Genomic DNA, 12,514 nt, shown 5'->3' on the forward strand with positions numbered 1-12,514 from the left:
TAACATTTAGGGTGGGGCGAGGCAAGATGGGTCAGTGCCATTTTCGAGCGCATTACTCACGTTTTGATTATGTTAATAATTTTGTTAGATGACCAGCATGAATATACAAAAGTTTGGGGCATGGATAGAAAAATTATTCACTCTCATTGGAAATAAAAAATAAAATGGTTTTTAGCCATTTTCTTATGCGATACATGCCATACAATCTCCATATAAACAGCCGCGGGGCAAGATGGGTCACCTTCAATTTTGAACGTATTTTTGGAGCATTTAAAAGTTATTTATTTTTTATTACAAGACTATCTCATAATTGACTTCAATCAAGCGGAATGAACGCTCAAAATTATAACATATAATTATGATATTTTTTTAGTGAAAACATCGATTTTCAAGTCGCCTTAGGACCACTCAAATCGTAAAGTTTTATATATTCCAAATAAATTTATAAAATGTTTACTAGTAGCTCTTGTTTACTCAGTATGGATATGGAGCATAAATGAATGCGGAAAAAATCTTATATTTTGACGTTTTTCGTTGAGAAAATGTGAATTACTCAAAAGGTGACCCATCTTGCCCCGCACTTTTTTCACGGCGCAAAATCGATCACTTTTTAAAACTGCTTGGTTAACATCATATTTTGTATTTTTTGGACTTTTTATCGACTTTTAGCATAGCTAACTAGTGTATTAAAGAGTAGCGGACGAATACAAACCAATACGATTTGTATTTACAAAGTTATGGTGATCCATCCTTAGGTGACCCATCTTGCCCCGCCCCACCCTACTGTTGATAATGCATCTCCCAGAAAAATCTTTGATTCCTTGTAGCAGCTTATTTTGGTGTTCTAAGAAAAGTCTGTGGGAAGGAATTGCGATCTATCTGGACCATTTTTTTTGAGAAATATCTAGAGTAACTATTGGAGAAATCGTTCAGAAATGTGCGATTATTAAAAAAAAATCCTTCGTTCACAGAACCTCTGAAACTTTTTTTATAATAACTTTGAGCATGAGCATGAGCATGAGATGACCGTACAATTCGTAGTTGCTACTCCGTTACTGACCAGAACAGTCAATATTGCACAGGGAACCAAAAGGATGGGGCCTGGGTGAAGCTTTCCATCCTCGATGTGCAATTTTGAAGGTTCAAAACTTTACATTGTCAGTACCGGCGCCGGCCAGGTCCTTACGGTCATCGGTGTTATATCCTGTAAAATAGGATATTTGGGACGTTCTTTGGACAAGAGTAAATTGAACCGTTTATGTCCATGGTCTACAAACAACTAACTTTATTGTCTTTATTTTTTACATCGGTTAGTACTCAATGAAAGCAGGGTTTCGATACCTGCTGATACAACAATCGGGTAAGGGAAGGAATGTTAGTGTGACAGCCGTTGCTACTAGAGACCGTGTGTACCTCCGCATCCCCACGGTTGTCACAGGAAAGAAGTTTGTTACAAGGGAAGGGAAGGGATAGAAAGTTACATAGATCTGGATTCACATTGGTAAGTGATGTGAGCTATGCAACCCTTGATATGATTTAGTCTTCCGCCAACCGGCTGTCGGAAGAATACAATAATTTTATTGTATGTTAGTGTATTAAATTTGATTATATACCGGGTATGAATAATTTTTAAACCACGCTTATGTCGGATCAACTCGTAATAACGCACGTTCCAAGCTTATCGTTTCTTAGTCACAAAATAACTGTATGCAATTCCGTTTAGTGTTACTGCCAATGCTGTAAAACCGAAACTCGCGCCTTAGCTTTACGAGAAAACTGGACAACTAAATGACTAAAATCGTTGCTTTCTAGTTTCACCTATGTTCTTGTATTAATTTTTTCGCGTTTCCGTGTTATTAACCCTAAAAGGGATACCTGGGGTCCATTGTCCTTAAATTGTCATCGGTCCAAAACCCACAGAAACATGCAACTGAACTTCTTATATTTGTCTGTTGGTGTCAAAATACCATCTAAGAGATAAACAAAAATACGTCAAGTTGGTCAGTTGATTGAAATAAAATTTTAAAATAATAAAGATTGCTTGTCAACTATTATGTATTCGTCCTCCTACAAATACTATGAAAAATGTTCAAATTCGTTCAATTGTCCTATCGGTCCTACCTAGATAAACCATGTCATTTTCTCAAGCGTAGCCTAGAAATGTCAACCTAGTCATACACAAGTAACGTTGTTCAGTTAATAAAAAGCAGTCAGTTTTTGTCCAAAATGTCACGTCGAACGCATTGACGTCAACAATGCGTTTAAGTGTTCGCACGTTAGCTTCGAATCTATCAGCACAATTAAGTGCTGCAAATCTCCTTCCCACTATTAATTCTTCGGTCGATTTTAATTGCTTTATTTAAAGAAAATATGACCAACTAACATTCTAAAAATTCGGAAAAGCGACTCTGACATTAATGAATTATTAATCAAAATCAACCGAGAAACGTGGGAAATAGAGCCCAAACAACATTTTGAAGTCAGCTGGCTGTAAAAGGTTCCAAAACCTGTCACAAATCCTACAATACTTTTATTAGGATTTGTAACGATCATCAAAACCTTCTTAAATCCAACCGACTTGGAACTATTGCTTGGGAATAGACTCTACTGAGCCCCGGCGGTTCCTCCATGTTTATCGAGCATGTCTGATGCATATGATCAGCCATACTCCATCTGCAGCAGCCGGTTCGTGATGAACCGTTGGAGGCGCATTAAAGTGTTAAAAAGGTGATATGTTTCACTAAAGAACACTACATTACAATAATCAAAATGAAACTCCTTCACTTTAATACCGTCAACCCCTGCGAACTTGGCCAGGGCCGTTGTACATACTTATTACCCGCGAATGTTCGCAACGCGTAATATAAGTTAAGGACAAGGTATTTGGGGTACATTGCTCAAAATTTCTAGAGCACCGTTTTTTAGAACCGTTGAACGAATTTGGATTAAAATGCATCACGCTGTTGACAGCCACTGAACAATTAGCGTGATGCATTTTCATCCAAATCCGTTCAGCGGTTCTAAAAAACGGTGCTCTAGAAAATTTGACCTATGTACTCCAAATACCTTGTCCTTAAGCGGGGCCCATATAGCCGAGGCGGTAAACGCACGGGTATTCAGCATGACCATGCTGAGGGTGACGGGTTCGATTCCCGGTCGGTCCAGGATCTTTTCGTAAAGGAAATTTCCTTGACTTCCTTGGGCATAGAGTATCTTCGTGCCTGCCACACGATATACACATGCAAAATGGTCATTGGCAGAGGAAGCTCTCAGTTAATAACTGTGGAAGTGCTCATAGAACGCTAAGCTGAGGAGCAGGCTTTGTCCCAGTGAGGACGTTACGCCAAGAAGAGGAGAGGAGGAGGAATATAAGTTAAAGATGTGATGAACAAAAAAAAAACGAAATTCTGGTACTCGGCACGAGTAAACCGACGCGGAAAACGTGGTCTACTTGTCACTGAATCGTACGGTAATCTTGACCTTTCTAAAGAAAGAAATACTTCGCCGTTTTGATCGCTGGTTGCCTGCTTGCAAATCTGAAATGGTCCACTGCACGAATTTATGCTGGCCTGCTTACTCTCACACGAAATTTGACGTTTGAGCGGTGCCGACACCTCTCAAACGTCAAATTTCGTGTGAGAGTAAGCAGGCCAGAATAAATTCGTGCAGTGGACCATAGTAAATAGTATTAAATTGTGATACGTTTCCACTGTTATATTTTTGTAAATTGTTATTTATATAGTTAAATTTACCTCCATCCATCTGAAACAAACGGTATATTAGCAGTGAAAAATGAATAGAATAAAGCAATAAATTGATAAATTGTGTAAAAAAGTTCACCAAATCTTGATCCTAGAATGTTCCTCCATTAAATAAACCAGGCTGGAAAATAGCAAGATCAAAACTTGATATTGTAGATCTTACACCGTAACGCACCATTCCAAGGTGATCTACCCACGTTACGGGTAAGAAACTTTTTTTATAATAACTTTTAAGTTAAACTTTTTACAAAATTTCTCATTGAATCTGTGGTAATCGCGTGTGATAAGCTTGAGCGTGCGTCAAAGACTAAGCGCTATACTGCCACGTTGCAGAGTGTGTGTGGGCGATCGTACCACAACTCAGGTGCGCATGGATGCGAGTGCAGTGAAGAATGTTATTTCAGAATTAAGCACTTGAATGAGTAAGGCACTCGTCACCACATCCCCCTTTCTTTAATCTATATTCGCTCATGCATATAGTTATTTGATATTTGCCTGAAATACTTCCACTGCCTAATCCTATAAGCTCTGTAAACTCATTTCAATATAAATCAATATTCAACCGTCACTATTCAGCAGTTCAATGCAATAATTGAATCATCTCTAGAAAACTCGGACATGCAAAACACTCAACAGTTCTGACACTTTTATGAAAACAAATATCGACCATCAGAATCTCTATGTTACCGCCATTTCTTCTTACTACTTCATTGTGGAACAAAAGACAAATCAATTGTGCATATTTCGTGTCTCAAAGATTTAACTAATTGTTCAATCACCTCAGCTACCTCGCTTCAACAGTCAAAGGGAAAAACACCACTATTCAGATATATGGCAATAATTCTTCATGATTTGTCAAAGTTGTGAATCTTATTTTCTACAACCAATTCGACTTTATTTTCTTGAACGCTTTTCCGTCGATAACTCTAAGGCATTATAAAACATATTCATAAATGTCATCCATAACGGGATGTATATAGTGTGTGCCAGTGGCCGTTACATAACAGTATATTATCTAGTGTCGTGCTTGATTATTCTCTTTACATACCTATTTACAAACAATTCGTCAACAATTTTCCAGGATCAAAATGAAATGTTTCCTCACTGACATCCTGCACTTTTGAAACAAGTTTGCGGGTTCGGCAATATCGTGCACAGGCGTATGCTCAGATAAATCTCTAAGTGGTGTCTCAGCAAAAAGTATAGCAGAACGACTTCCGAATGTCAGCTAAGAACTGCAGAATTTGCTGAGATCCCGACAAAATGATTGTTTGCTGATTGCTCGGCTATGTAGATCTCGACAAAATTTTGAAAGAAGTTCTGATGTTCCGGTAATCTGTCTTGAGTGTGTACGTAAACATGAACAGTATTGTCTATCCGGTTGGAATCAAGACCGACATTCAATCAAAAATTGCAATTTTCTTGGTCCACAAGTGTCGCAACTGTTTCGCATCTAGTGCGCTGTGTTGCTGACAACAACGGGAAGGATGCGCACTACATTTGACATGATTAAAAAACGTCGCGAGTTGGGTCGCGTCGCGACTTGATTGTGCGAAGTCCGGTTTGGTGGCGGCCCGACAATATATTGATAACTTTTTCAGCAAATTCAATTGCGGTTCCGTTCGTACGATCTCAGTGAATTCAATCACAGCCCAAATAAACGCTATTTAGAAGATACTCTATCAAACAATTCCACTTACAAGATGCATTACAGTATTTGGAAACCTGAGTTGATTCTCATTATTCCACCAGTGGGATAACCATCATAGGTATGTATGGTATGCTGTAATGGTTATCGTAACGATAATGATAACATATGAAGTTTAGAAAACTTGCATTTTCACAAGCCGGAAATAACCCGGATGAGCAGTCAGGAATTTATGAAATTCCATGCAGGGACTGTCGAGCTGTCTACATAGGTCAGACACGCCGGAAATTCAAAACCAGAATCAGGGAACATAAGAATGCCGTTGACACAAACAAACAAAACGAATCCAGCGTGGCAGTTCATACAGCGAGCAGTAATCACAACATCAACTGGGAAGAAGCGAAACTGCTCAAATGTGTCAACAAATCTTCGCATTTGAATGCATGGGAGTCCATGTTCATCACAGGGTCGAAAAAGCAATTGATGAATGAGGATGACCCTCCCATCGCATCGTGTCTCTTCGACCTAGCAGACTTGACGATAGAGTAAATTTCTCTTCTTTTGGACGTATACGAACAACGTACGAACACACCGCAGTCAGTCGGACATTGTCCTGAAGATGGGCTAGATCTCGCCCGAAACCGGTCGACAAAAGGTAATTTTTTAAATCTTTTCTTGACGATTGTAAGAACGATAAGTGTTGTCTTGTGTCGCGTCGCGTATTGTGTGTGGGAAATAACAACCATGTGTATTTTTCACAACAGATTGATGATGAAGCTATTTTAATAATAATAGTTATATAGTTGTATTTCTCAGGTTCAATTAGCAAATTGGGAGAATGGTAACTTTATTGATAAAAAATAATAATGAAGATAAGCGTGCTTGATGTTGTCATACTTTATAACAACAAAGTCTCATTCTTGTCCTTCTTGAGATTCCCTTTGATAATGTCTTCCATATTATTTCCCTTCGGTGGTGGTGATAGAAGATCCTCCATTTAAAACGATTCACTGATACTCTTTCCTTTTCTTCTCGAGGCTACGTCTCTACAAAGATAACGCTTGTTTCCTAGCTTAGTGCTACATGAGCACACTCCCGCTGCTATCAACTGTGATGCCGTTTTGACAATGACCATTATGCATTTGTATATTTATGTCGTGCTATGCGCCGGGCACGAAGGCACTCTATGTCCAAGGAAATCGTACTTACAATAAGTTACCAACCATGAATCGAACCGTCATTGCTGAATTGAAAACGTCCTGCTGACAAAACGCGCGTTCACTAGCACGGCCATATGGGCCCTTATACAGATACACTTGCACCGATTTTTTTTTGTCCCATAATAACATTGACAAGAAGCCTCATTGAATAAATTACCTTACATGAGTCAGGGCAAACGATTATTTTTAGGAATCCTACAATGGCGTCAAAGATATTTGATTCAGAAATGCCGGCGTATTTATCCTAGATCGACTGCAAGTAGATACCACCATGCTACAACACCGAAGCTGCTTTTTTTTCTTCAAGCTGACAAAATCTTTAGCTCTATCTAAGGAACTGCAAAATATGTGCTTAGTTTAATTCACGCAATGAAATAATTTTAATAACAGGGTTTGTATGGATAAATTGAATTAAAAGATATTCCATGCAATAAAATGGATGAAAGAATCGGTGAATTGAATCGTAAGATTTCGTATGTAATACCGGTGAAATCTTAAAGACCAGAATCATCTCCTTGACGCTATGGTATCAATGAATTTAATCATATGTATTTGCCTTCGTGTTTCCAACTGAACCCAATCACGAACCTTTCACACACTCTCACAAACATTTTTCGCCTTTTTCAATGAATTTAATCATAATCCTCTCAGTATCATCTTTTTGTGTACTCAGTGAATTTAATCACAGTTCTTTTGGCATTTGTTTGCTCTGCACTCAGTGCATTTAATCAGAATTTCCTCAGTTTTAATTGCTTCTATTTACAGTGAATTTAATCACAATTGTCTTCGTGTTTTCAATAAAATCCAATCAAAAACCGTCTACACATTCTGTTAAAAACTGTACTCCAACATTCTCAGTGAATCGATCAGCATCGTTTTTTCGTCAGTGAATTTAATCACGGCTTTCCAGCATTATTACTTCGCAAGCAGTGAATTCAATCACAATCTCCTCAGTATCAGCAGCAGCGTCATGGTCACGATTTTTTTTCCGCTGTCAAGTTCGCAGATTGTGAACAATCATCGGTACCCAATTACGTAATTTATGTTTAGTCCTTTACTGTCGGATCGGTGTAACACGCTAAATATAATTTACACAAAATGCAATTTACACGGAAAAAATACACGGTAATAAATATTATAGGGTACCGGACTGGACACACAAAATTTATTGGTTTTCTTTGGTACATCGAGGTCTAGAAATTAGTCTACGGTATCAGTGCTATCCGCTTTCAGTGAAGTAAATCTTCTCTCGGTGATAGATATTACTATGAGTGAATTTAATCACAGCGTTCTGAGTGCTCTCCAAGTGAATTTAATCACAATACTTATTGTATTCTCAGTTATATAATCACAACTCCACAAATTAACTCTCTATAAATTTTCTTGTCAAACCTCCATTACTCTCAAGACAACCAATGACAGTCGATCATACTTTTACCGTTCCTCTGCACACAATCTTCCATAAAAGCCGCGGATGTCAGTTTTTTTTTTATCAAACCACTTGTTTATTGATTTCAACATAGTGAATGGAATTAACTACCATGTAAAGGTATTGACGACAATTATTTACTACAACCAAAGAGTATAATCCACAAGAATGATCAAACTAGCGATACCCAACTAATTGAAGATTTCTAGCAAGAGATGAAGTCATTTCAAATGTTGTCAAGGGTTTTTCCACGATGACGAATTATCATGCTCGCATAGATCTTATACTGATCAGCCTAATTGTTGTACCTTGCTAATATGGGTAAAGTGAACCGGATGAATGGAGCTGTGGAAGAACTGAACAAAACATGAAATAATTTCGAATATATACAACCCTTGCGATGAGTATTTTTTTTTAAGTTACAAAAGACATTAACCATGTTCGAGGAGGATGTAGACAAACACCGCATGCCTCGATTCTACCTTGGTGGTATGCAAGAGAGAGGTATCTGAATACACATGCTTGCTCAATTACGTGTCACTGTCAAACAGCCTGCAAGGGGGGGGGGGGGGGGGGTGGCAAATTGACAGCCTATGGTGGGCAGGGCATCTTTGGAGAAAGCTGGATATTAGCTTTGTACAGATGGGTTTGCCTTGCAAAAATGATGCTCTAAGATTTAATTAGAACAAAATATGAAGATGAAATTGAAGAAAACTTTAGCTCCGTAACGAATTATAGCAGTGATATCTCTGAGCTGACTCCGTCACAAGATTCCCGTTCACCCTATTTGCAAATCAGTAGTTTTTTTTTCACGAAAGCTCTCACATCACTTTCCACAAAGTGAATTTAATCACAGCTCGCACACATAGAATAATCAATTGACTTTTCATCTTCTAATTTCTTTCCATCAACGTTTTATACAATATAGACAATATTGATCACGATTAGACTGTCCCAAAAAAAATCGATGTTCGAAAAGTCAAAGTGCTCAACCCTTAAATGAAAGATGTGCATATTTGAAGCATTTTTCTAGAACATTTCGATTTTCTAAAAAATCATTTAGAGGTTCCGCCAGGGCGATTTTTGAAAAATGGCCTTTTTTCATGAAAAGTCTAAAAAAATCATTTTTTCGTAATATTTTTTTAACTTCTGATTTTTTTCAATATTTTTTTATTTTTCTATGCACCTCTAAGCATTCTTGAACGGGATAAGTTTTTGAAATATTGTATTTATATTGACGGCAGAACCGTTTTTATGTTGATAAAAATACTATTTTTTGAGAATTTTTCTTCTAAATTTGAGAAAAAAATACATGCACGATTTTTTATTTTCAATTGTGAAAGTTTTATCTGATAGTACTATTTGTATGCGTCATTTCTCTAAAAAAAGATTGAAAATATCTTGTCTAGAAACGGAGATATTAGGATTTTAGTAAATGGACAAAATTTAAAATTTTTGCAAAACTTTGTATATATGGAATATTGTAAGGTCTTTGTGACACTCCAATGTTCGTATATTTCGTAAATAAAAAAAGTTAAAAAAAACTTTCCTAGTTGGATGTTCAAGCTAGTTTGAATATGGATCATTTATTCTGGGCTGGTTGGCAGTAGATTCAAGAAGAGCTTTTATCTGAATAACTACAACTATGGCGGATATCGTGGTTACTGGTAGCAACGCATTTAGTTGAGATTACGTCATGGAATTCTCGACTACTGCGCCCCTTTTTTCTGTAACAGGAACGACCATTCCATGCACAAAACTTCAGAAAAATCACGATGAAGAATTTTGCGTATAAGAAATACAAAACATTTCTGATCACATATGTGGACGTAAGTGCAAAACTGAAAATGTGTAAATCAAAAGACTGACGTTGTCCGATCACTTTGACGCATTTTGGTTGCCCTATCGTGCCTAAGCTTGTGATCAGACACCATTTGTATTTCGTGTATGTAAAATTCAGCATATTTGCAATTTCGTGTCAAAATATTAGCTCAAAGAAATAAACGTTTAGGAATCATAAGATCGCGTATTTCCTCAAAAGCCTATTATTTTTTATTATTTTCCAAGTTTTTTAAAATCAGTCTTGACTTAACTTAGTTAATTTTTATTAATTTCATCACTATTATGGTATCTCTGCATGGAATGGTTTTTGCTACTTCAGAAAAGGGGTGTAATAGTCGAGAATTCCACAACATAATATCGCAATCAATGCGTTGCTACCTGTCATTGTTGTAAGATATTCAGATAAAAGCTCTTAAAATAAAATAATAAATAAATAATAAATAAATAAAAAAGCTCTTCATGAATCTACTGTTAATCACTACAGAATAAAAGATCCATGTTTAAACTAGCTTGACCATCCAATAAGGAAAGCTGTATTTTTAAGCCTAACTTCTTTTTGTATACGTACATTGAAGTGTCACAAAGACCTTACAATATTCCATATATACAAAGTTTTGCAAAAACTTTGAAATATTGTCCATTTACTTAAAGCGTGATATCTCAGCTTCTAGACAAGATATTTTAAATCTTTTTTTAGAGAAATGACGCATACAAATAATACTATCAGATAAACTTTTCATGGTTGAAAATAAAAAATTGTGCATGTATTTTTTTCTCAAATTTAGATGAAAAATTCTCAAAAAATAGTCTTTTTATTAGCACAAAAACGGTTCTGCCGTCAATATGAATACAATATTTCAAAAACTTATCCCCTTCAAGAATGCCTAGAGGTCCATAGAAAAATAGAAAAATATTGAAAAAATTCAAAAGTTGAAAAAATATTACGAAAAAATGATTTTTTGAGACTTTTCATGAAAAAATGCCATTTTTCAAAAATCGCCCTAGCGGAACCTCTAAATGATTTTCTAGAAAATCGAAATGTTCTACAAAAATGCTTCATATATGCATATCTTTCATTTAAGGGTTGAGCACCTTGACTTTTCGAATATCGATTTTTTTTGGGACAGTCTAATCACGATGAATATTTTTTTTGAGAGATGACACGTCAGGCGTACAACGCTGAAATAATTAGGCTGACAACATAGTTCTGTTCAGCATGTCTGCTTGTATCATATTGATCCCACCATCTTCCTCGAACTAATCATGTCGTCTCACAAACGAATTTCAACTTTATTACAAATCGATCTACACAACCTAGAACAAGTAGAATTTCGACAAATTTATAATAAAACATCCTAAGCCACAATGATGATGCGAATCGTCAATTAAAGCTGTATCATCAAACATTTAATTGATCAACTATGATTTGATCATATCTCAAATTGTACCAAACCATTCTAACAGAACAGAGGAACAGCATCATTTATATAAGCGTTGTTGTCACCATACCACAGTTTATCATACTAGCAACGTACATACCTTTGAAAAGCAGAATTGTTTACATGTATAGTGCTTCGCCACCACCGATCTTTGAAGCGCTGCAGCAAATATGCCTTTTCACTAAAACGATTTTCACCCGCCCGCTTTTTCAAGGCCACCATCGGTAACCGCATGAGAGCGAAGTGTCCAAACGGACGCAAATCACATTAAATTCAACAAATGCACTTTTTCATTAAATTCTTCAAATGAAGCATTTTTACACAACGTAATCATTAACTGCTTTTCTTTCTCTCTGCACAGACGCGCAAACATGTCGCGACAAGAGCAGCGTAAGCCATCACATTTTTTCCATTTTCTTCCAAATGCAATTGCAATCACTAATTCACACCTTCACTGTGCACTCATTTTTTTTCCAGAACATTCCATAAATTAATTATCATCCACATTTTCCGCGTTATTTTTTTTATCCTCGTCGCCACTTGTGGTAATCGCGTGTGATAAGCTTGAGCGTGCGTCAAAGACTAAGCGCTATACTGCCACGTTGCAGAGTGTGTGTGGGCGATCGTACCACAACTCAGGTGCGCATGGATGCGAGTGCAGTGAAGAATGTTATTTCAGAATTAAGCACATGCATGAGTAAGGCACTCCCAGTGTTGGTTGGGACGTTAAACAGAACTGGCACGATGGCCCTCCGGCGAGACAGGAGTGTTGGCGTAGGCCCAATAAGCCACCCGTAAAAATCCCCATTGCGAATAACATAGGAGAAAATACGACTCGATACAATCGGCAAAGACCCACGCGACGAAATAAGGACTACGATTGGAAACTTGGAACATGGAATTGCAAGTCACTAGGTTTCGCAGGATGTGACAGGATAATCTACGACGAACTACATCCCCGCAACTTCGACATCGTGGCGTTGCAGGAACTTTGTTGGACTGGACAGAAAGTGTGGAAAAGCGGGCATCGAGCGGCTACCTTCTACCAAAGCTGTGGCACCACCAATGAACTGGGAACAGGTTTTATAGTGTTGGGCAAGATGCGACAACGTGTGATCGGGTGGCAGCCGATCAACGCAAGGATGTGCATGTTGAGAGTTAAGGGCCGTTTCTTC

At 37.3% G+C, this 12,514-nt stretch overlaps 1 protein-coding gene across 1 annotated transcript in view; it reads right to left on the reverse strand.

Annotated features, from left to right (window-relative positions):
- The window catches only part of LOC115258798 (protein lethal(2)essential for life-like), a 16,203-nt gene extending 9,553 nt beyond the window's left edge, over nucleotides 1-6,650 (reverse strand). The window contains exon 1 of the mRNA XM_062843954.1: nucleotides 6,619-6,650. Coding sequence (XP_062699938.1) covers nucleotides 6,619-6,650 — 32 coding nt within the window. The remainder of the gene's footprint in view (nucleotides 1-6,618) is intronic.
- Nucleotides 6,651-12,514: the final 5,864 nt, after the last annotated feature.

This window comes from Aedes albopictus, unplaced genomic scaffold (assembly GCF_035046485.1).
Source record: "Aedes albopictus strain Foshan unplaced genomic scaffold, AalbF5 HiC_scaffold_67, whole genome shotgun sequence".
Classification (NCBI taxonomy): Eukaryota; Metazoa; Arthropoda; class Insecta; order Diptera; family Culicidae; genus Aedes; species Aedes albopictus.